A 23,202-nucleotide genomic window follows, 5' to 3' on the forward strand; every position below is an offset into this window, starting at 1 on the left:
TGACTGAAAATTGAGAAATAACGCACTTAACGAGTCACAGAAGAAACTTTGATGAAGAGATTATTATTGTTTTCCAAAATTATTCCTAGATACCGGAGAGCAATGACACTGCAGTTTTTTGAAGTGGGTTTATTTCTAGTTAAATATATGCTGATAACCAAGGTAAAACGGATAAACACTTCAGAAATGAGGAGCGTTTGCGGATATTTTAGATTAAAAAGAAAAACGTCTGTACGTGAAATCGCGATTACTCCATTTTGAAAATCACATAAAAAATGTAATTCGAATTAACCAAATTAATCGTAAAAATCGCCCAGCACTAGTTACCTCCTGTGGTTTGGTTTGGTTTGACATGTGCAACAGAATGAATCACATCAAAATGTGTTGCAACAAACCAAGTAAGCATGTTGTCTTCACTTATTGGTCATGTCTGGAGCAGCAGAGAAAATAAGTCATAAATCAGTTTAAACTGTATCTGAACAGCCATTTAGTTCAAACATGAGAAGTACAAATGATAGTTGGGTCTGATCGAGGTCGGATCATGTTCTTACCTCAAAAAAAGGCTCTAGAGTTTTCAAACCAGCTAAAACTAATTGCACCAAAAGCGCAAACAAGCCAGAGCTGGAATTAACCGGACTATATAGCTAATGTTAGAGTAGTTAGACAAGCTGCTCCAGTATTTGTACTTTTATTAGCTTTGGGTTGACTCAACATAACAAACAGGGCCAAGCTCTGGTACTAGTGTAGAAGCTGCAATATTAGAATATAACATTTGATATCTTTAGGTTTCAAATATCAGTATTTACTATTGCCCAGTAATAATACAGTAAAGAACAGGTCAAGAACAAGAAGACATTACCTCACTTGTAAAGTAACTTAGTTATAGCTACCGTTTTGGAGACATGAGGACACCAACAATATGCTAAATATGCAGAATGTCAGCATATAAGCGGAGAGAAATATCTGACTCATTCACAGACACAACCTTAGAAAGTGAACTGACTGGTCGGCAACATGACGACCCCATTATTCTTTATCAAGAACCTCCACGAAAGGTCGCGTCAGGTTTGGTTTGACGAAAGGTAACTAAGCCTGCTTAATGACTTGTGCTTGAGCGGCAAAAGGGATTGAAGCTCAGCGTTTTGCAAGTCCTGATGTGACATTTGAACGAGTGATAAAAGAGAGTCAAAATGGAAGTCTAAAGCCATGAAAGCCCATATTCAGCAATGAGCTGATTACTCATTTCAGACAACGGGGACAAAAGAAGGACAGAGAGGCGGCAGAGTTCTGTACAAGGCCTGCAACTAACATTTGAACACCTGCTTCTGTTTTACTTGAATAAAATGAACAATCAAAATGCTGATTTTTTTTAAGCAACATCACCTGAAACATTTGATGCAACACATTGCAACTTGTTATATTGACTAGGGATGCACAATGATATCAGAATTATATCGGTATCGGTATAAAACAGGGGTGTCCAAACTTTTTTTGTTGGGGGCCAAAAGGAGAAATATATTTGAAGTCACGGGCCACAGACTCTGTAATAAAACAAATAATGAAATATACCACTTTCAATAATACTTTTTTTCCTGATTATTTCATTTACACACCATTTTACTTGACTTACTATCTTTATCTTTGACAGTGTTGTGTAAACTAAGATTTTTCAAATTGATGTTCAATTTCATGATGTCTCTTAATATTAAACTCCTTAATTACGGCAACTTTTAGACTCTTTGGCCCGTTTTTCTGCGCTAGAAATGCGCACCCTCTCCGCTTTTACACTCTTTTGCCCCGTTTTTCTGCGCTAGAAATGCGCACCCTCTCCGCTTTTAGGCTCTTTTGCCCTGTTTTTCTGCGCTATAAATGCGCATCCTCTCTGCTTTTAGACTCTTTGGCCCATTTCTGACTCCTAGCGTCCTAATTTTGAATCTCACATTATAAAAACCTGCTTAACAGCAGGTCAACTTTCATTCTATTTCTAAAATACCTCGCGGGCCACTCCACAAAAGGAAACGGACGCAAATGGCCGGCGGGCCGTAGTTTGGACACCCCTGGTATAAAACAACAAAGTAAATCTATTTGCTGAAAATAGCTGTGTACCATATTTTTTCGCACTATAAGGCAAAACTAAAATCCTTTAACCTTCCCAAAAATCGGCAGTGCGCATTATGTACGAATTTTACCAGTCAGGTTGTAAGGAGCAGTAAAGCCACTATGGTTTAGTTCTCCAGCTTAGAAACTCGAGCCTGGAGCAGGATTAGCATTAGCCGCTAACTGCGCTAAGCACTAGTTAGCTCTTTTGCTGTTCAGAGGTGAGTATTATTGGCCTGTAGCCTGCTCCTAACCCCAGATAGCACTGCTAGAGCAGCATTAGCATTACCCGGTGAATATATCAAGACTGTAGCCTGCTGCAAACCACGGCTAGCACTGCTGGAGCAACATAAGCTTTACCCGCAAACCGTGCTAAGCACTAGTTAGCTCTTTTGCCGGGAAGAAGTGAGTATATCGCACTGTAGCCTTCCCGTTACTGTGTTAAAATTAGCTCTGTGGAAAAAAAACGCTAGCTAATATCGTCCTGGCTTAGTGGAAAACTCAAGATTCCTCAGGTGTAGTTCTGTCTGGCTAGCCTTAGTGGAAATCTGGAAATCTAAGCTTACTGTAAATAAACGAAAGTGATTTACCCAAATAAACCGTTCTCAAAAGAGAAATCTGTATAGATTAACATCCATTACTCGTTTGACTTAAAAAAATAATGCGCTGTATAATCTTATGTGCCTTATGTATGAAAATAGACCAAAATTATATAATTATAATATAATATGGTGCGTGATTATTTGGTATGATACGGTAAGTGATTATAATCAATAAAGTAAAGGAGCTTTTACTAAAACTGACAGACAGTAAAAGCAGTGGTATGAACATTCTTTGCTACACTACACATTTATCATTACATCAATGTTCTTAACCTTTGCCACCAGTTTGCATCACTCCAAAACAGCATCACACTGTCCGACAAGCAAAAACCAAGCTTCCAAATCCACGGGAAAAGTCACTGGAATAATGAACTTCAAATATAACACTTACATCACATCATGACCAAGTGGAAAGTTTGGGATTCATGACTCATCAGGACCCAGGCCACCGAAGCAGAGCTTCACCATTGTTCACCAGCATTAATATGCACACTCCATGTTAAGTCCCTGCCGCAGATGATGGACAATGATGCTGATTGAGACCATCCTTAAAAGTGAAAACCAATTATCTCTGCCCCTGGACCCCACAAGCAGCACCACGTCAGTGCTTCATCACTCAATCTGCCTGGCAATAGATAATAATAAGCACCTTCTCTTAGATTTGCTACACTTCTGCACCACGATATTCAAACATCTTCACTTAAGAGGAGACTAAAACAGATACACCATTTTATCCAAGAGATGTAATCTGCAATCTAGCATTGCATGTAATTTAACAGGAAACATGCACAATGTGTGCTATTATAAACTATCGTTTCTATTTCATTTCTCTTTAAAAAAAAAAAAAGAGACCTTTACATGTTTCTGCTTGCAAACAAATGCAGAAACATGCATTACCCGCTAGGACAGAAACAAAGAATTAATTGGGAGAATCTCTGATTAATGGCAACACACTAGCACTTTTGTGTGTGTGTGACACCTGGACCCAGTCGTATGTTCAATATTGAAGGTGCAATATGGTTAAAAAGACTGACATCTGTGTTTTATTTTTAAGGATACACTTGAAAGATTTACAAAAAAATGAAACATAAAATGTTGCAAAAAGATTCGATACAGTAAGAAATCTAAAATTATTGTTTTAAACAAATGTTTTATTTGTTAATAGATAAAATTGTAATTTCATTTTCTCAATCACATAATTAAAAAAAAAATTATATACTATTTGAAACGAAAAAAATTCCGGTATCGAAAATTGCTTCTGAATTAAATCGAGGCCCCAAAAATCGTAATTGAAGCAAATCACACCCCTGTTTTTACGGTATTTGTAATAGAAGCAAGCAATAATACATCAAGCACTGCATAAAGAACACATGAACCATAACTGCTGATATCCCGCAATTTCTAGATTTTTTCTCTAAATGGTGAAATAAAAAATAAAAAAAACACCCAGGTCATATATCAGACTGGTCTGAGCCAACATAAGGGGTGCAGTAAGTTAGAAAAAACAAAACCGAATAGGAATGCTCCTCATAAATCAGCAGAAATTGTGTAAGGTAATCAACATGGACCAGAATCTCAAAATTATCGTTCCAGCACCTTATAATAGAGATAATAGCAATGCTATCATTGCTACTCTTTGTCTTGGAACACTGCTCTACATAACTTTGGCAAGGCAGACAGAACAACACTTACAAGAACTGCTTAACCCTGTACCCCACTACAACCTCAGAATTCATGCTCATCTCAATTCATTTTCAATAAAAAGCCTAGATCTCTCAGCTTGTCCAGAAATGCATGTAAACAGCATGTCCTTTAGGAGTGTCTTAAAGCATGAATATAATTTAAAGCATCCGTCACTGATATCCTCAAGCTTTAAAACTAAAGAGCCAGGCCTGATAGCTCTCAGGTTACGACATGTTTATAGTTTGCTGCTCTGTGTGTCACAAAGAGCATATCAGATGCCACTTTAAAATGACAAGATGTCTGCTGGAGGAAACCTTGCTGAGTAACGTGTAGGTCAGCTTTATTTTTTTTTGGAAGTTACATAACAAAATAAAAACGTACTTGCCATCCCAACTAAGAAGAAATAGTAGTCAGAGGGGGCGCAAACACAAAGCATTTTTCAAAGATCTTTTGAATCTGAATTTAACGTATTTTTAAAAATGCCACAATTCTAAGATGTATGACAGTCTTGCCACATGTGGGCAGGCCTGTAGAGTCTCAGATGTTAAATAAATAAATAAATAAATAAATAAATAAAATTTCACTGGCCCGGTAAGCCAGAGCGATATTAGCTAGCAGATCGTGCCACATAGCTTGTATTACCACTGTAAACACGTAGGCTACAGTCCGATATGCTCAACTTTGAACGATGAAAGAGTAGTTAGCAGTAGTTAGCAGAAACAGCACCTAGTACTGTTAGCGAGTAGTGCGAATGCTGCTCCAGCAGTGCTGGCTGGGGCTAGCAGCAAGCTACAGTCCAATATATTGACCTCTGAACGACGAAAGAGCTAACTAGAGTTTAGTGCAATTAATGGGTAAAGCTTATGCTGCTCCAACAGTGCTAGCCGGGGTTAGAAACAAGCTTAAGGCCGATAATACTCATCTCTGAACAACGAAAGAGATAACTAGCGCTTAGCGCGATTAGCAGCTAATGCTAAAACTGCTCCAGTCTTGAGTCTTGGTACTGGAGAACTAAACTGAAACTCATATATATAACACTGTACTTCAGAGGAGTAGCTTTACTGCTCCTTAAAAACTGACTGATAAAATTCTAAAATTAAGCGCACTGATGATTTTTGGGAAAATTAAAGTATTTTAAATGCGCCTTATAGTTTAAAAAAAAATACAGTACACTGCCTTAAAGACACACTCTCCAAGACCATACCTCTTATCTGCTAGCCTCCAAGTTTTCCAAATCATTTATTCTTCATATAAAAGTAGAGTTCACACCCAAACAAACACACTTATTATAAACTGTGGGCAGTTTTACTCACTGATTCACATTTCAAATAATCTAATGCCACTTTAATAGCCTGGGTGATTTAACCTGTGATCTTATTTTTATCTTTAAAGAGGCAGTAAGAACTACAAGAGCATGTCCACCCAATTCAACACCCTGAGATACAAGGGAAGACTATAGTACGATCTTCTCTGAGGACACCCCTTCACACTTCTCACACTGACTAAAGCCTGGCAAAGCTGAATAAAGCAAGAGGCTCAATATGGCAAATCTCTCACACACACACACACCTGCCCACTCAAAAGCTGGCACTCACACTACTGTAGGTGCTACTGAATGTACAGCAGGCAACCACAAAACCATACACAAACAGAAAAAGCACCAGAAAAGTTATTTTTGGGAGGTTTCGTTTCCTCTTAATGCGTGAAACCGAAGGCAAGAAGTCCGATATCGCTGTGGAGGGCCGAGGTCATCACCTTGGATACTGAGGTAACAGCAGAGGCAAGGAGCGCGTCATTTGATAACCAGTCAAGATGATGTCAGTAGGGTTACCTCATGCTACGGTAATGCTGCCAATGTTGACAGTTTAGTTATTTATTAACATCAGCAAAAACACATACCTAACAAATGATAAACACCACGCATCACTACCTTGAGGAAAATGGGCACTGCTGTTTAATAGAACCAAAATACACATTTTTTTCTGATTAGGTTAATACTGCTCTTCTGGGCAAACAAAGAAAGAAACATGTACAAAAGTTCCAAAGACAGCATTTCAATTACAGCCCAGCTCTACTTTGCCTTAACTTAACTTAACATTTCCAGTTACTAGTTAAAGATTTCAAAAGTAGTTTCTGCCTCAGAAATAATAACATAACAAATCTAGGCTTTAAGAAGTTAAATAACCATAAATTCTGCAATCGCAGGGCAGGTGGGGGTTATCCTACACAGCAAATCTGACTAAACTATGTATTTCCCGCCATTTTTTCTATGTTTACTCATTGGACCAACACTTCTTTAAAGCCAAACTATTACATGATAATCTGTATTTCTTGTTTCTAAAGTGTAATTTGTGCTTTGAACCTTACATAAAGTACACACTTTACACATGCATGTCTGGGCAAAATTAGTACTTCTCAAAATGACTTCAGTGGTAGAGTAATAGTACAGGTTTTTACACAAGTATGACTGAAGTTATGCAGTTTCTCCAGAGTTACACAGTGTCGTTAGAAGCATTCTGGGCACATTCTTACACAGAGGAGATCAGCTAACATCACTTACATCATTATCACACAATTACCTTGATGGAAATTATAGTTTGTGCTTTGAGACACTATTAAAAGGACACAATTTACACATTACACATGTCTGGACAAAATTAGGACTAAAGTCCTATTTGGAGGGGATTAGTTTCTTTGGAGGTCCTGGGGTAATTTTCTCTGATGGGGGTTCTCTGTGATTTTATTCCTGTCCGTAACGACCATGTATATTTTCTCAGACGTCCTCTGAGAAAATTACAGGCTGAATTATCTACTGTTTTTCGCTGAACTTCATGGTCCTAAGGTAATTTTAGTCCTGTTTGTACATTTTGCCACCTCGCATACCGTAATTACACTGCGAGATGGAGATCTACGTAAACACAACAGCAAGTGGAAATGGAGGAGCTACTGAACGCGATGTCATGTGACCAAGAAAGCCGTGGAGAAAAAAAAAAAAAAAAAAAAAAACTCACTGGTCCTCCTGTTTTTTTAATTAAAGTGTGAAATATTTCTAATAGACGTCCCCCTGAGAAACGAATTCCATCCGAATAGGGCTTAAGGCGATACAATATTATTACACGAATTTACACTTTTACCATAATATTACTTAATTGCATTGCTTGCCTCTTCAGAGCTACATAGTGCAGTTACAAGCGTTCTAAGCTTGAGTGGCAATGAGTGAGATTCTATTCACCCAATTACAGGTCACTTAAGATCTAATAATATTGAGAGAAAAAAAAACTAAATTACTTGAAACACTGAATTTATGTTATTTTCTTTTTTAAAGTAAAAATATTCCGCAAGAATTGGTCTTTCTTGTAACTGATGATTTTTACAGTGATTCTCCTCTGTTTCAGACAGTGCAGAGGGCTGCCATGTACCATATAAAATGACAGCAAAGATACTATTGGTGTATCTGTTGCTGTCATGACTATTGTCTACAGAAAATCTCCTCAGGGACCCATTTATGAAGCTGCAACACACAAGCATAATCCAGAGGGAGGCGACTTCTCACTGTTTTGTATCCTCATTGAGGAAAACTGAGACAATTGTCAAAATAAGAGCAATGCTTGCAGAAAAAGACATTTTGAAGGTATTAAATCATAAAATTCGTATCAAAAAATACGATCATCAGAAACAACTCTAGACCTTTAAGAATGACGATATAATAATGTCTAGTATTCACGACCTTAAGTCTGGTCTCCACACAATTACTAATATGTTGGATAAGAACATGAATGAACTCAGACGTCTCCTGTAACTGGACTTGATCTCATTTTCCCCTGATTTACCTCTTCCTCCACCACCCAGCTTTTCCCTCAAAAGCAATTAAAGCTGATTAAAGCCTGACTGTTTTCCCCACTGGTGTGTGCACTGCCGGCCGTGCAGCAGGGCTATAAAACACTAGGTGACGTGGAAAGCCACACAATGCCAAGGCTTGGGGACGGTGGCTGCTGACTGAATGGGTATTTACATATGAGCAGAATGGCCAACTTGCACAATCACTGATCAGCGGACCCTGGCCGTTTTATCGTTAACTGATAAAAGCTGACCATCGCCACTCGTGTTCCCACCTCACATTTTTTCATGGCAAGCCTCATGGCCAAGCAGCCTGAAGGGAGGCCTTTAGTTAAGAGGGAGTGCTTTATTGCTTCACAATAAATGGCTTGAAAAGACTACAATTCATTTTAATAACTGTAATGATGCCATATTTGTACGCCATCTTCCTTTTCTACACGCCACCATCAGTTATAGTACAAGCTAACCATATGAACTTGCTTAACCCTCCTGATATGTCGACCAGTACTAGGGCTGCAGCTATCGATTATTTTAGTAATCGAGTCCTCTACTGAAAAATCGATTCGATTAATCGAGTAATCGGATAAAATATATTTGTTTGTTTAAAGAGTAATTAAATATACAGAGAAAACAAGACATTCCACTTAATAATGAAATAATGAATGACCAATTGATTTCCTTTTTTGGATTTGGAAGTTATATTTTTTAATTCACAACATACATTTTCAAACTGCAAACACAAATAGAAATAAATAAAGGAATAATAATAATTGAATAATTAACAAATTCTTCTCAACAAGAATTTCTTGTAAGTATCAAAACTATAGGGAATTAATTAATAAAAAAGCTTCTGAACAGAAGATGTTGCCAGTTCGTCTCACCAAGCCAGTGACATGTATTTGTTAACTCCTCAGCGCTGTGTTCGCTTACATAAAGCCTGTATTAAGTCCAGAATTGTCTGTTTTCATAAACTAACCACACTAGACATTAGACAGTATTTCTAATAACCACAGATCTGTAGTTATGTTATTAAGGTACATTATTGTAAATGTCATTGATTTATTATAAGTTATATATTAACCTTCTCTCGGCTCCACCACTAACGTTTCCTCGGCTGAGACGGTGCCGCATTAAAACGTGCTGATGTGGGAGGCAAGAGCGAATACATGCTGTCCAGACTAAAAAACTCCACTATTATTGCCCTTTATCCTCGTAAGTTGTTGCGAATTACTGCGCGCTGAATTTTTTTATTAAGTAAAGGATTTCTCGAGGCACAGAAAATTACTCGATCAATTTTTTAAATCAAGTAATTCGAATTACTCAAGTAATCGTTTCACCCCTAAACAGTACAGAATAGCAACGGTGATCCAGGGTCAGATTAACCCACTGATAACATTTCTCCATAATCATAATCTTCATCATTTGTCTTAAATTCAGACAAAATTAGGAAGGTGTGAAAGAACTAAATATAAACAAACTTGGAAATTGTCCCTTTAAATCCTTTAACCGTGTACACTAGGGGTGGGAATCGCAGGGCATCTCACAATAGATCACAATATGTTGAGCACAATCAGAATGATATTACAATTCAGTTATTCTGAGCCTGCCAGGGTAAACGCAGGGTCAGGGAGTATAGATAACCTATGTTCCAACCTTATCGTATACAGGCCCACCCTTCACTTCTCTTACCTACAATACTATTATAATTACCTTCAGTTTTAAAGACCCTAACATAAAACCTTGAGGGACCTTAAGATTTGCTCTGCATTATTTATAGGATTGACCTAGGCTTCAAAATCACACAATACCCCAAACTGGCTAACTTTCAGGGATGTGGTATACTGAGTTTGCCGCCATCATGTGAATGAATTCTCAAGTGATTGAAATTAACACCCAACTGAGTGTAATGCATCGGGATTCTAGCCTGTACAGTCAGAACAGAAACACTCAGCAAAGAACTACAAATCCTGCAGCACAGCCTGTAAAACCACAAGTGGATCTACGCGCATACGAACTAACTGTACACCCAGATATGAACTGACAGACACACAAAGAGAAGCTCGTTAATTAAATAAACTGGGACGCGGTGTTATTAAACTTAGAGCCAAAGGGCAGGAAGACCCTCTGCAGATTAGCATCAAATATTTGGACGAGCCCAGCCTGCCTCTTACTTAAGTGGATAATAAGATGACAATGCTCGTGTTGTTACAATCCCTGCATCCAGCTATGTGGCTCCGAACCTTTTCCTACATCAAAGCAGAAAAAAAAAGATGTGGTCAGTGACATATTTGGGCATCTGTCCAAAAGACAAGCTTCATAGCTTCTACAACAGAGTCTTCACTTTTGCCAAAAAAAAAATCCCCATCAGAGGGAAAAAAAGAAAATATCTACAGAAAATTAACCGTAATTACCAACGGTTACTCAAAAGAAAAAACAATCAACACATTTAAAGCTTCATAAAAAAACTGCCCACTTAATGTGCATGATAAAAACATTTTGTGGCATTTTTTGGACATCAACCATGACCCAAACATGGCAACTGGAATGCAGCAGACAGGAAACAAAACAACGACCGGTCTCCAACTGAAATTTTATTATTAGCACCAAAAAAAACAAAACAACCAAACCCTCCCCCTGCAAAACTGTTCTTAACCTCTTAAGACCAATCACATTTGTGCTTCTCTGCACCATGAAACTTTTTGGATTTTTTTTTTTTTTTTTTTAGAAAGCTGACCCTTTGGCTTCATATGAGACACTGCCCATAACATCTAGTAGACACATGACAACATTACACTTAATTGATTGACAGCAAGATGGAGGAATCCCATTCAGAGGTTTCTACAGCCAGTCCAGACAGAAACATGGGCCATGTGCTTAAAAGTATAACATTTTTGATGTATAAAAACATCTCAAACATCATATGGGGACCTTTTTTTTTTGCAAAAATTACATCCTGTACAAAAACAATATAGCTAGGGGAAATAAAAATGCAAACCAAGCAGAAGCAGAAAAAAAATATTAAACACTATAAATGATGCTGCAACAGATTTACATCTATATACCTATACCGACTAATTTTTCATTAATTCTCTTAATTGTACATGCAGTTTATTTAGTGGCCATTACATAAAAAAGGAGAGAGGAGAAGGGAAAAAAAATGTATCCAAAGTATTTTGCAACAATACAATTGGTCTATTAATCATGAAATATTGGCATCATTTTTAGCAGACTCAAATTGACCCAAAAAAGGTTTTTGGGTAAGTTTTTGTCCGACAGTAACAATGTACACCTCAGTAATTCAGTACTGATCTCAGATTTTCATTGCACATGCCACATGCTTTTACTTTTACTGTATTCGTGTACTATATTTTAGATTCTTTAAAAATCCTTATACTCCTTGTACTTGGCGAATCAATTAAATTTCCATTTATTCCTGTTCACAATTTATAGCAGGAGTACCATCAGCCATAAACAACCAGACAACCCTACAAACCTTTAACAGCCCTTCTGCAGCTCGGCTGAGAGACAAAGCAATGTTCATTCATTTTCTTCGCATTTAACATCTAATAAAAACAGAAGTGTCTGCTCTTTTAGCTCAGCATGAGCCTTCACTCACATTGTTCACTCATTGATAAAGACAGCGGGACACCACTGAGCTGAGAGTTATAATGTAAGTGTCATTCTTACAAAAAAACATTATCAAAGTAGCTACGTATTGTTTGGAGCCTCTCCACAATTACCAAAATGACCAACTTGCAGGCCACCATGTTCATTAAAAGCTCATTTATACGCTATTACATTATGTAAAAAATCACAATAATAAAAACACTTAAAATAGAATGAAAGGTGATTATTTAAAAATGTATTTAACATAAAGTGCAAAAATAAGTGGCATTTTAATTATATAAACTTTTTTTTTTTTTTTTACTGGTTTAATGTTTCACTTGAATTATTGGCTACACTGCCCCTCACTACCTGTAAGCTTTCAGAAAACACAAATACGAACCAAATGAATTCAGGGTACAGACAGAAGCTCCCAACTGTATCTTCACTGAGCATTTACTAAGATTTTCTGAGTAAAATGAAAAATAACTGAAAAATATATTATTAGTTTCAAGAATGTATGAATATTGAAGACATTAAAAGCTATACAGAAAAGTAACTTGGAACAGTTTTCTCAGCATCTTTTTCTCAGCAGTTTTTCCTTAATATATTTTAAACTAATAGATAAAACAGTCAGTAGATATCAATATCGGGGTTTTCATTTCTAGTATAGGTTTAAGCTTTAGGTTTAGGTTAAAGGTTTTGGGTGCACTAAATTAAGGTCAAAGTTAAACGTAAAAGTAATCTATCTAATGAAATGTTATCTTAATATATTTAGTTATTTTAATAAACTGTAAACCCGCTACTACTGCAAACTTAAGATCCTGATATATGTTGGAATGTATTATAATATTACTAAGTTCAGTAAAGGACAAACTATCTAAAGACTATGTCCCCCGAAGGACTTCTTTAAATAAATTAAAAAAAAAAAAAAATCCAAAAACACATTGTCAGATTTGTTCATGGTTTTCATTTAAATCAGCACTTTGCACCGTTTACCATCAAACCCTGACCTCAATGAACTGAGCCTTCCTGACAGCGCAAAGCTTGATGTTTTTGGACTGTTTTGGTGCATGACCTACCCTATAGCGCTTAGAGTGGAATCATCCTAGCAACAGCACCAGCCAATAGAATTCCAGCGAGAGCTTAAACCTGCAGCCAATGGGAACGGCTGCTCCAGAGGTCCATGTGTGAGAACAGCGGCAGCTCCATTACTCGAGCCCTCCCCTCATTATGGTATTCCCCCCGTCCCCGGCTCGCCGCTCACCCTGGAAGAGATGGTTCGGGCCGTTTCCTCACATGACCGTGAATGCAGTGTCTGCCTGAAAAGCATTAGAATGTGGCGGGCGGGGCTTAACCAACAGTGGATCCCTTCAACACAGGGAAGTTAAAACAGAGGACAGTCTGTAATAAGAGAATCCAAAGCAACTTCAAGCCCTCAGCCTGCCAGCAGTCTATTCTATTCCATTCTTCCTCCTGCGAGTCATGTCATCCCCCTTTCATGTTTGCCTTTGCGCACCAGACGGTATGACAGGCCAGGCTCTGAGGGAGCTCCAGCAGACAGAGCGAAGAACAGAAAAGGGCCTCCTGCTGCCACTCAGCATTTCTTTCTTTCTCTCTCTCTCACTCTTTCTCTCTCTCACTTGTTTGCCCTGCTTGCTCCCCTCCTCTTTGTAAGCTGTGAGGGTCTGTGATTTCAAGTCAAAGAGAAAGAGTCACTGAGAAGGAGCACTTCAAAAAAAAAAAATCAAACATAAAAAAAAAGAAAAGAAAATGACTGGTTTGGCTTTCTGCTTTATAAGAGACGCCATTAAATAATTACAGATCAATACAAACTCAGCTCCACTCTTGACTTCAACTAGATGTTTTTGAAAACATGCAACCGACCATATCCACACGCTACAGCTGCACAATACTGCATTTTAATTCCTACAATAAATTTTATTTGGTGATGTCAAAATAATAAATTAATCTTAATTATCACTTTTGGTAAGAAAAAATTGTAAACTCTACAAATCAAATGAATTTTAGATGAGAAGCAAATGAATGAATGAATGAACGAACAACTGGTATAGACTAAAAAGCTTCCCATAATGAACATCAGTCAGCATTAAATACTATATGTGTCTTACAAAGCAAGTTTCCTAAGGATCCTCCAAAGGGATTATACACAATTTAAAATAAGCATCAATCTGTCATCTATCTCTACGTGTAAACTAATTCCTAAAAATACCTTTGTTTAAAAAAAAAAAAAAAGATACATTTTGAGAGGTAGAAGACACAATATTTTTTTATATATTTTCTTCTTACACTCTTGCAATATTAGAGCAAAATATTTGATATTTGGCATAAATAATACGTCCTAACAATGGGGGTCATTTTTTGTTTTTATCAAGCAGCAAATTTGCACAAGACATTGCACCTCCTGTGACACGACTAGCATGCATGTGCACATTACAATAAACTGAGCAGACTTATTTCAGATGAACTGGTCAATTTTTTTTAGTATTAATAATTTTTAATCAGATCAACTTTGATCATACTTTAACCTTATTAAAATATATAAACAAATATTGCAGTTGAAGAGACAGTCCAAGCTGTCAACTAATACTAAAGTGCTACTAATGCTAACTGAATACAGCAGTTTTCATAAAGTTCCTCAGAAATTCCCACACTGTCTGCCTGAAGAGAAAAACTCTATAGAGCAGCTGGAAATCTCCAAAAACTCATTTAAGAACCAATGATGTAACAAACTAGGCATGTACTGAAAGTGCAGTGCTGTTTTATTTTATTTTTTTTGCAAAACATTGCAAAAGTCAAGGGATAAAATATTTGTTTGTGCCCTTGACATTTGGCATTGTACTTTTGTCAGTGTACTTATGAAGCACATCTGCTGATCCTTGCCAAAAACATTCTTAAGCAGTAACTGATGCACTAAAGGTACTACAGAAATGACAATCACTAGTACTGACACTAGTACAAACACTGGAGGTTGTGACGGTACAAGTTTCATCTGTAAGCTGTTAACAAGTTAACAACATACCATGCTAAGCTTAGCTAAGACTGACGGAAATCTTACTACAGGAGAGTAAATGACACACAAGTTTAAAAAACCCACCTGCTATTTTCAAATCAGCAGAACAGTTTTCTTCTCACTTTTCTTTGGAACATGTGAGTTAAGGGTTGAATGTTTAAATATGGCCACAGTGAACCAAAAACACTCTTCTTAATGCATACATTAAATATTCTAATATATTTCAAAGGTATTTTTTTATTTATTTATTTGTGGAGCCAATTGCAACCTACTGTTTAACCGTTACAGGTTTTTTGTAGACATATTACCTGTCTGCAGAATAATTGCGATAATCTCACTTTCTCAAGTAGTGTAGAGAATTAATAAAAATACGAACACATAGGATTGAAAGTGCTTCAGATGCAATATAGTAAAAAAAAAATTAACTCAGTAAAATATGCCAGAATTGGCTTGGGAATCCAAAAAGTGCACACAGACAAATAAATAAAAAATAACTTTCATCTAATAATTCACACAGACCCTCTCACAGGGCAACTGTACGCTTTGACTGGAGATTAAAATGGCCCCACCAGTATGGAGTAAAAAACACTGTAGGCAAAGAAATGCAATACTTTGTGTGGTTGGCCAGTGGGAAATACCCAGTGTTATGACCTGGTACAACTAAAGCCACAGTCCATTAAATTCAAAAGAAAAGAGCACACTACAGAGTGGATGTGAAACGTCTCAAATCTTTTTAAAGTGCTAAGTTGTGATAAAGCCTTTGCTTTTTTGATAAAGTCAAGGCTTTTATTTCATGGTAAAATGTATTCCTCAAAAAACAATTTACACAATTACATTATTTTATAGTATACAGTAAACTGCAAATATCAGGTCGCCTGTCAATGTCTTCAAATTTCAGGAGATGTCACATGCATAAAGAAGAAGAAAGTCAAGGGAAAATAAATGAGAAAAATGAATTCAAGATGTTTAGATCTTGAAGGTTCACATTTACAAATCTAAATGACCTGTATCTGTGTAATGGGATAAAATATTTCCCCAAAACGCCTCACATGCGCACATTGATGTATATAAACGCCGCCTTCTTCACCACTAAGAAAAAAGAGAGACGACTCTTTATAAAGCTTTATAAAGGTGAAATGGATGAGTTAGCAGCTCATATGTGGAGCTGTGGTGCTGGAGTGGAGAAACAGCAAACAGCTGGTCTAAAGCACATGCTCAGGTTGAGGAGGTGAAAAATGGTCAGGTGGTTTGCTTTTGCTGTTTTTGCAGCTATAGCTGCACAGCTGCATCGGAAATGTATCTGATTTAGGACCACATATGAAAGTGACACAAATCAGATTTAAAAAACATCTGCAAACCAAACTGAAGCTAAACCTGACGCTGTTCCTAGACCTATGGACTGAACAACCCCAGAGTTCACAACTCAAAATTACTGAATACTTTTGGGTTTACTTGAATAAAAATCCTGAGAAGGCTGCTCATGTATGATCAACATAAAACACAGATATAGATGGGGCCTTCTGTCCGTACTGGCCCAAATTTGAGTACTTTTTCTGACATCTTATAGATAAAGATGGATCAATTTAAGCAAAAGATGACCATTGCCTTAGAGACGCATAAAAAAACATCACTTTTAGGTTAGACATACCTAGTGGATCTATTGCTTAACATTCATGCTAATGTAAATTATGCACATGGTTGAAATAGACGCATTTGATTTTATATGCAAAGGAAGTAATTACAAGCCATAACACTAAACTTACTGAAATTTACATACAAAAAAAAATTCAGAAACTCTGAAAGTGTCTCTCTTACAAAGAATAGAAGCTGTGATAAAGACGAAATACCAAAACATTTGATGTTATATTTATAGATTCTGCAGTTCTGTGTAATTTTGTTTTATGCATATGCTTTCCACTTTCATTCCAGACACTAAAAGAATAAATAACTGGTAGCTAATGGACTGTTCTGACTAGACATTAAATAAATACACAAAAATCTTTTGGATCAATCAAGACATTCAAAATCCTTTAAACACAAGGCAGCAAAGGTTTTGACCTCCCATTGATAACAGCTTCAACGAATCTAACTTAGACCCAGGGCTGCCCTCTGAAATTCGACAAGTTCCATCATCAGTCAGAGACCCGTCAGGCCAAGATTTCTTTATTTTTACATTTTGTTCATGAAATGGAAAAACAAACCATTTTAATTGTATTATAACAGAGCTAAATATCAAAGACAAATATTTGCTTTATCATATCCAACATTTTAGAACCTAATGTTTTTTGTATTATTCATTTACAGCCAAGATGTATTTATATTTAAAAGAAGTGGAGGAATCTCCCAACAAGCCAGTCCAAAATAAGAAGTTATTATTTAAATGTGGAAGATGCTGCAAATAGAAATTTAATTGAAGAAGATACTTTATTTCAAAGTGGACAGTGTTGTAATTTTATTTTTATTTTTTTATAGTAATGTATATGTAACTTTAAAGTTTAAAATAGAAAAGTAAAAAAAGTAAATCTGCTTATTTTAAACCTAAATACATGCATGCTGTCCATCTCATTATTCCACATATCTATATGATAGCCCAATTAAACAAAGCTGAAACTCAGTTCATTAATTATATGCAGAATCCTTAGTGTGACTGAGTCTGTCCTGACTCTGTTGACTGTCTTAAAGTTGTGGAAATCAGCACTGAAACGCAATCACTGGGATTTTCTGATTGTTCATTTTTTTCCCATTACATAATTACCTAGCAATTAGTAGGCTATTCATATTGAAAGGCCAAATTTGACTGATGTGACTGACTAAATTCTGAGCCCTACATAGATCGTTCATTGTTGTTTTTGAAACTGCACTTTACCAGAAAGTAATTGAAAAAAATATATAATAATAATAATAATAAATAAAAAAAAAAAAAAAAAAAAAAAATATATATATATATATATATATATATATATATATTTTTTTTTTTTTTTTTTTGTATAGCTTTTTTACTTACTCATTGTCGCTTAACCAAAAAAATGAATTATCAATATTTGTATTATGTCCTGAATATTAAGTCCCATTCATAAACTGAACTAAATGGCTCAGAAGTTGCCACTTCCACTACAGTAACTGTAAACTGGTTGGATGCGAATCAGAAAGTTGGCAGCTAGAGTTAAGCCTGAGTCCAGGTGTCTGCTGTGGAGCCTGCTGAAGAGAGGATGTGGCTGGGGCTTCACAGATGGGAGCATAGTGTGCGCATAGCATGCTCACAGAGCTACAGCTTTGAAAGGGTATGCACAAGGAGAGAACAAGGCAAAGCAAAATACGTATACTACTTTAAAAAATCTAGCCCTATTAGTAAACAACATAGTGTCTCCCTATAACACACATTATTAGCTTTCCATCTCTTTAAATGAGGAGAGACCGAAATACTGAAAACTAAAGGTCAAATAAAACAGCAAAAAACACAGACAAAATCTGATAAAAGACTGAGTTTGTAGTGTTTAAACTGTTATGCGCTTGCGCAGATCTCCACATAAAAGGGAGCTTTCTCTTCTTAACAGCATAAGCAACAACAGGTTTGGTTATTTTTGTTAGAGGGCAGGATTTATCTGTAAACAGATTCCGTGATGAGCGTTAAAATAACTACCATTCATTTTTCAACCAGTGGCTCATCTGTGCGCAGGTCTTGACTTCAGTTTCACACCATGCAATGGCTTAAGTGACAAAAAAAACAAATTTATAAGTCTTTAAAAAAAAAACTAAAAAAAAAAAACTAAAAAAAAAAAAAAAGAATAATAATAGGACTAAGTTTCATAGGACATACAATGACACCATAACACAGTAAAACTGGATTTAATTATTTTTGTACAGAAGCAAAACATGAGCATCTTATATAAAACGTAAACCCCTTTCACACTGTACCACATGCATTCCAGCTCCTTTTATACAAACACTTAGCCATTCGTTAAAATGTTTAAAAATTTAAACTATAGACAGCGCGCAGGCCCATTTTTCACGGATCACCATCCCACTAGCAGAGAGAGAAGCTTTAATGGCTGTTTAATTAGTAAAGAGAAGAGGCTTACCTGGTAAGGGTGTACTCCCTGAGTCCTGAGTGCAGGTTCATGGCAGAAAATGTACCTATACAACCCCTTAACCGCTTGTCCCGGCCTATTTTCCAAGTGACAAACAGTGGACTGTTGGGAAAAAACAGAAAGAAACAATAATTACCATTACTGTTTGTGGAAAAAAAACGGATTCATTATGTTTTACACACACACATCTTTCCTCAAGCTTTAACATGTCATTATATATTTATATTTCATGTTGTAGGCCATTTCTGTAATTATCATAATCTCTATGTGCCTAAAGGACAGACAGATGATACTATTACACACATTAGCTGTTCATTTCATTACTGATGACGATGGTCATTCACCACAAAGAATAGCACAGGCCAAAAATAAATACAGGCTCTGCTACTAGTCACACAGCATCTGCTCATCACTGAGTGTGGATACAGATGACTACACATATTTTGAGCTTGAATGACCAAATGGAGCTCAAATCAATTTCTGCAGTGACCACAACAGCGGTGAAGAGTACAGTACGTACTCGCTGAGGACAAAACCCACACACAAATACACACATAAAACACTGGACTAGGCTTGACAGCTTTTCCTTTGACTTTAAATAAGCGGAGTTTAATAAGAGATCGAGTATCAAAAACCCAATACTGCAATTTGACCATACCTGACCTCCAGTTTTGGAAGTGAGTTCGTAGGTCATCGTGGGGGAGAAGCATAGAATCTGACAATCACGGCTACTGAAGCCCTTTGCGTAAATGGTAGTGCTTTTGTGCTCAGAAAAACAAAAAAACAAGGGAAAAGCGACTGTGGGCCAATTTTGCTCCCTCTGATGCCGGCAGCTTGATGGCAAAGCTGCATGAGCGGGGGTACGAAACTGAGACCTCCTGCTCATAGTGGCAGCGCTTTAGACCGCTGGACTACTCGGCGCCCTTAAATTACAGCTCTTTGACTATGTCACACTACACGGACTTTTGCCGCTTGCGACACTGAAATTCGAATCTGACGCACGTGATTGTCGTCGCTGACAAAATCGGGCTTAAATCATGTAGTCTAATCGGGGCATTAGTGAAGAAAACAAATAAACAAATACCAGGAATTATGTTTTTTGGTGTCAGTTTCACATATTTAACAGCCAATATTCTTCACCCCAGGTTTAGCCTATTTATTTGATTAGGGGAAAGACTTAGGGAGTTTCGAGCACCTATATTTCAATAAACATCAATATACAATACAACTGAAACAACACAATTCATCGTAATATCAATATACTGTCTCACCTCTAGTCACTACCCTACTTCAAAAGAGCAGGACTACAGCATAAAGAGGTCATTGGAGCTAAAGCTGAACATCATGAGAGTGACTGTAACAACTTAACACTCATTCCCAGAAAACCACGTTCAGATTCATCACACTGACAGGCCAATCCAATTAATCATCTAAAAGCCATGTGGTCCAACCAGCCCCCACTCAACATGAATAAACGCAGGGCTTTGCACCTTTCAGAACGATGACACGCAGGACCAGAGCAAAATCTGGGCCAGCACAGATGACACATGCTGAGCAGGTCAAGATGCTCTGGAGAGAAAGCAGCCGCACAGAACCACTGCCGCTTCCACGAGAACTCACTGTTCGCTTCAATTTGTTTTCAATTTGGCCGATTCAGGAGACAGATTAGATTCATTTGGAGAATTCACTTTGTTAGCTGCAAACTTGGAAAAGAAACGTTGCATGTGAAAAGGAAATGGGATTGCATTTCAGCTCCTCGGCTGGAACAGACCCCAGACATACAAGCTAAAATCAAATGGAAATGACTCCAAGCGCACAACCAACACAACGCGAAGGAGCATACAACAAAAAAGCTGACGAATCTTCAAGAAATAAATCTGCTCTAAGCGCAACAATAAGCAAAGCAAATATGAAATGAGCATCCCTTGGAGAGTGGAGATTTCAGAGTGTCTACATTAGCTAAGTGACAGCGTGACGGTCTAAAGCTTTTACCGTAGAGCTGACATCAGCTTCTTTTGTCATACGACAAAAGCCGGACTAACACACAGTGTTAAATATCATAAAATACCGTGTTTTTCGGACTATAAGGCGTACTTAAAATTCTTTCATTTTCCCAAAAACATGGTGACATCCTTACTAGCGTCGCTTAATGTATCTTATAATCCGATGTACCTATTGCATGAAAATAGACCAGAAAATAGATGTTGATCTATAGTGTGCCTTATAGTCTAAAAAATATGATCTAAAAAATAAATATATATTTTTTGCAATACCATCCAGACCTATTCAGAACCTATAACCAACGTAATCTTGCATAATTAATAAAATGGTTGTATTCAGGGTTTATTTATTTATATATTTATTTATACACTGCACTGTTCAGTGTATGACAGGAAGGCAACATAGAGGAAACTGCACCATCAGAGGCAGCTAAGCAACTTTATCAGCTCATACCAAAGACAAAGGTTGTGTGCACCGCTAAAAATAACTAACAATATGATTATTGTTTATTAAATGAATCATCTTTTTATAGAAAGAATTTCAATTACCTATGATGTTGACTTGAGGTCAAATCACACGTTTTTAATGGGACGGTACAGAAACACACACAATGGAAAAGGTATTTAAAAATATATGAAACTAAAAGTATCCATGCATCCCTATATGTTAGAAATGTTAGCGTTTTATGGCTAGCATGTGCCATTCCTGAGATGCAGTAAACAAAACAACTGAATCTCTTCCAGCTGTCACCAACACAGTTTCATTGGGCAGTCAACAAACAGAGGAAAAAAAAAGGCATCGATAAGTAAGTGATGATGAAAGGATGTTGGAGTATCACACAAAGGTCTTTGGTGAGCTCCCTGAACTGCAGTGTGAAAACAAACATAAGCGGACAAATATATACAACGTAGCAAACACATGAACCTTGGTTCGGACTACGGCCCGGACTTTCAGGTGGGAAAGCACCCTTAATTTGCCCACCAAAAGTTTGCATTAATCTCAGAAATGGCAGATCAGCATTTCCACAGATACTTCTCACTAAGAACATTAGCACTGATTATCTCTAAAGCTTTCAAGACCTTCGAGAACTTTTGTAACGACACTAAAGAGATATCTATGACGAGCGCGATGATGGGATGACGATAACCCAATGTCCATCCATTTGTAATGAAGTCTGAGGCTGCTGCGGCCAACGAAACTAAATGATTAACAGACGACAAAACGGTGCGCGTTCTAAGTGACTGACGTGAAACTAGGAGTAAACCAATCTCTGAGCCTTCAGTTCTGAGACAGATGTGCGGGAGAATTCAGAGAAAGCAAATAGGGCTATTATTAGCAGCTACGGCTGTGTCTTGCCCTTGTCCGGTGGTTCATACATATTTAACAGGCCGTGGTGGAGGGGTTGACGAGCAGAGAGAGAGAGAGAACAGACATTACATTTTATGGAGTCAATCTTTGTCCATCATCCGAGTTACAGGGGCCTGAGTCACATCCACTTAGGCGTTTACTGCTTAAAGGGAAAAATTTAATAAAAATGGAGGAATCGATCAGTCTATAAATTTTAGCTGCAGCCCGGCCTCACACTGTGCCTGACCAGTTCACTCATGAGCTAGCTAGCTTCTCCTGACCTCCACCCAGTCAGTCAAACAGTCAAACCCAGCAAGAGAGAAGGGGGTGGGGGAGAAGCTATCGGAAAACAGTGGAGGAGGGAGTGATAGCTAGAGATAATAGAAAAGCAGGGGACGGAGATTAGCTAGGCTGGGACTAGGGAGTGGGAGTGATGGCAGATGTCTCCAAGTTACAAAATAAATAAATAAATAAAAATTGGGTGGGAGGTTTTCCTCAAGATTGCTCCATCAGCATAACACGTATGCTGTAGATCTCTCATACTCTGGTGTGAAAAAAAAAGGGGGGCGAGGGGCCCTCAGTGCCCTCCTTAAGATTAATAGCTTCTAATCTCACACAGCGAGCCCTTGGCAACTGGAAGGAACAACAGCTTCAGAGACCATTAGAAGTAGTGAGGCCATAAATCTAGTCCGAAACAAGGGCACAGGCGCAAGGGATGGTCAACCCGCACCTTGCAGATTCAGTGGCACATATTTTCCACTGCTCACATTCTCAACTGTTCATACCAAACATAGCTACACCCTAACCGAACACCAAAATGCTGTGACAGCAGCTTCACACGTAAACACTTTTTTTTTTTTTACCTTTATGATCAACTAAAAAGATTTAATTTTCAAACTGACCTACTGCT

General features: G+C 37.3%; 1 protein-coding gene across 1 annotated transcript in view; it reads right to left on the reverse strand.

Annotated features, from left to right (window-relative positions):
* Positions 1–23,202, reverse strand: part of ammecr1 (AMMECR nuclear protein 1) — a 73,945-nt gene that overhangs the window by 27,478 nt on the left and 23,265 nt on the right. Inside the window, exon 2 of the mRNA XM_007247058.4 lies at positions 18,936–19,046. Within this exon, the coding sequence (XP_007247120.1) occupies positions 18,936–19,046 (111 nt within the window). The remainder of the gene's footprint in view (positions 1–18,935; positions 19,047–23,202) is intronic.

This window comes from Astyanax mexicanus, chromosome 17, assembly GCF_023375975.1.
Source record: "Astyanax mexicanus isolate ESR-SI-001 chromosome 17, AstMex3_surface, whole genome shotgun sequence".
NCBI lineage: Eukaryota > Metazoa > Chordata > Actinopteri > Characiformes > Acestrorhamphidae > Astyanax > Astyanax mexicanus.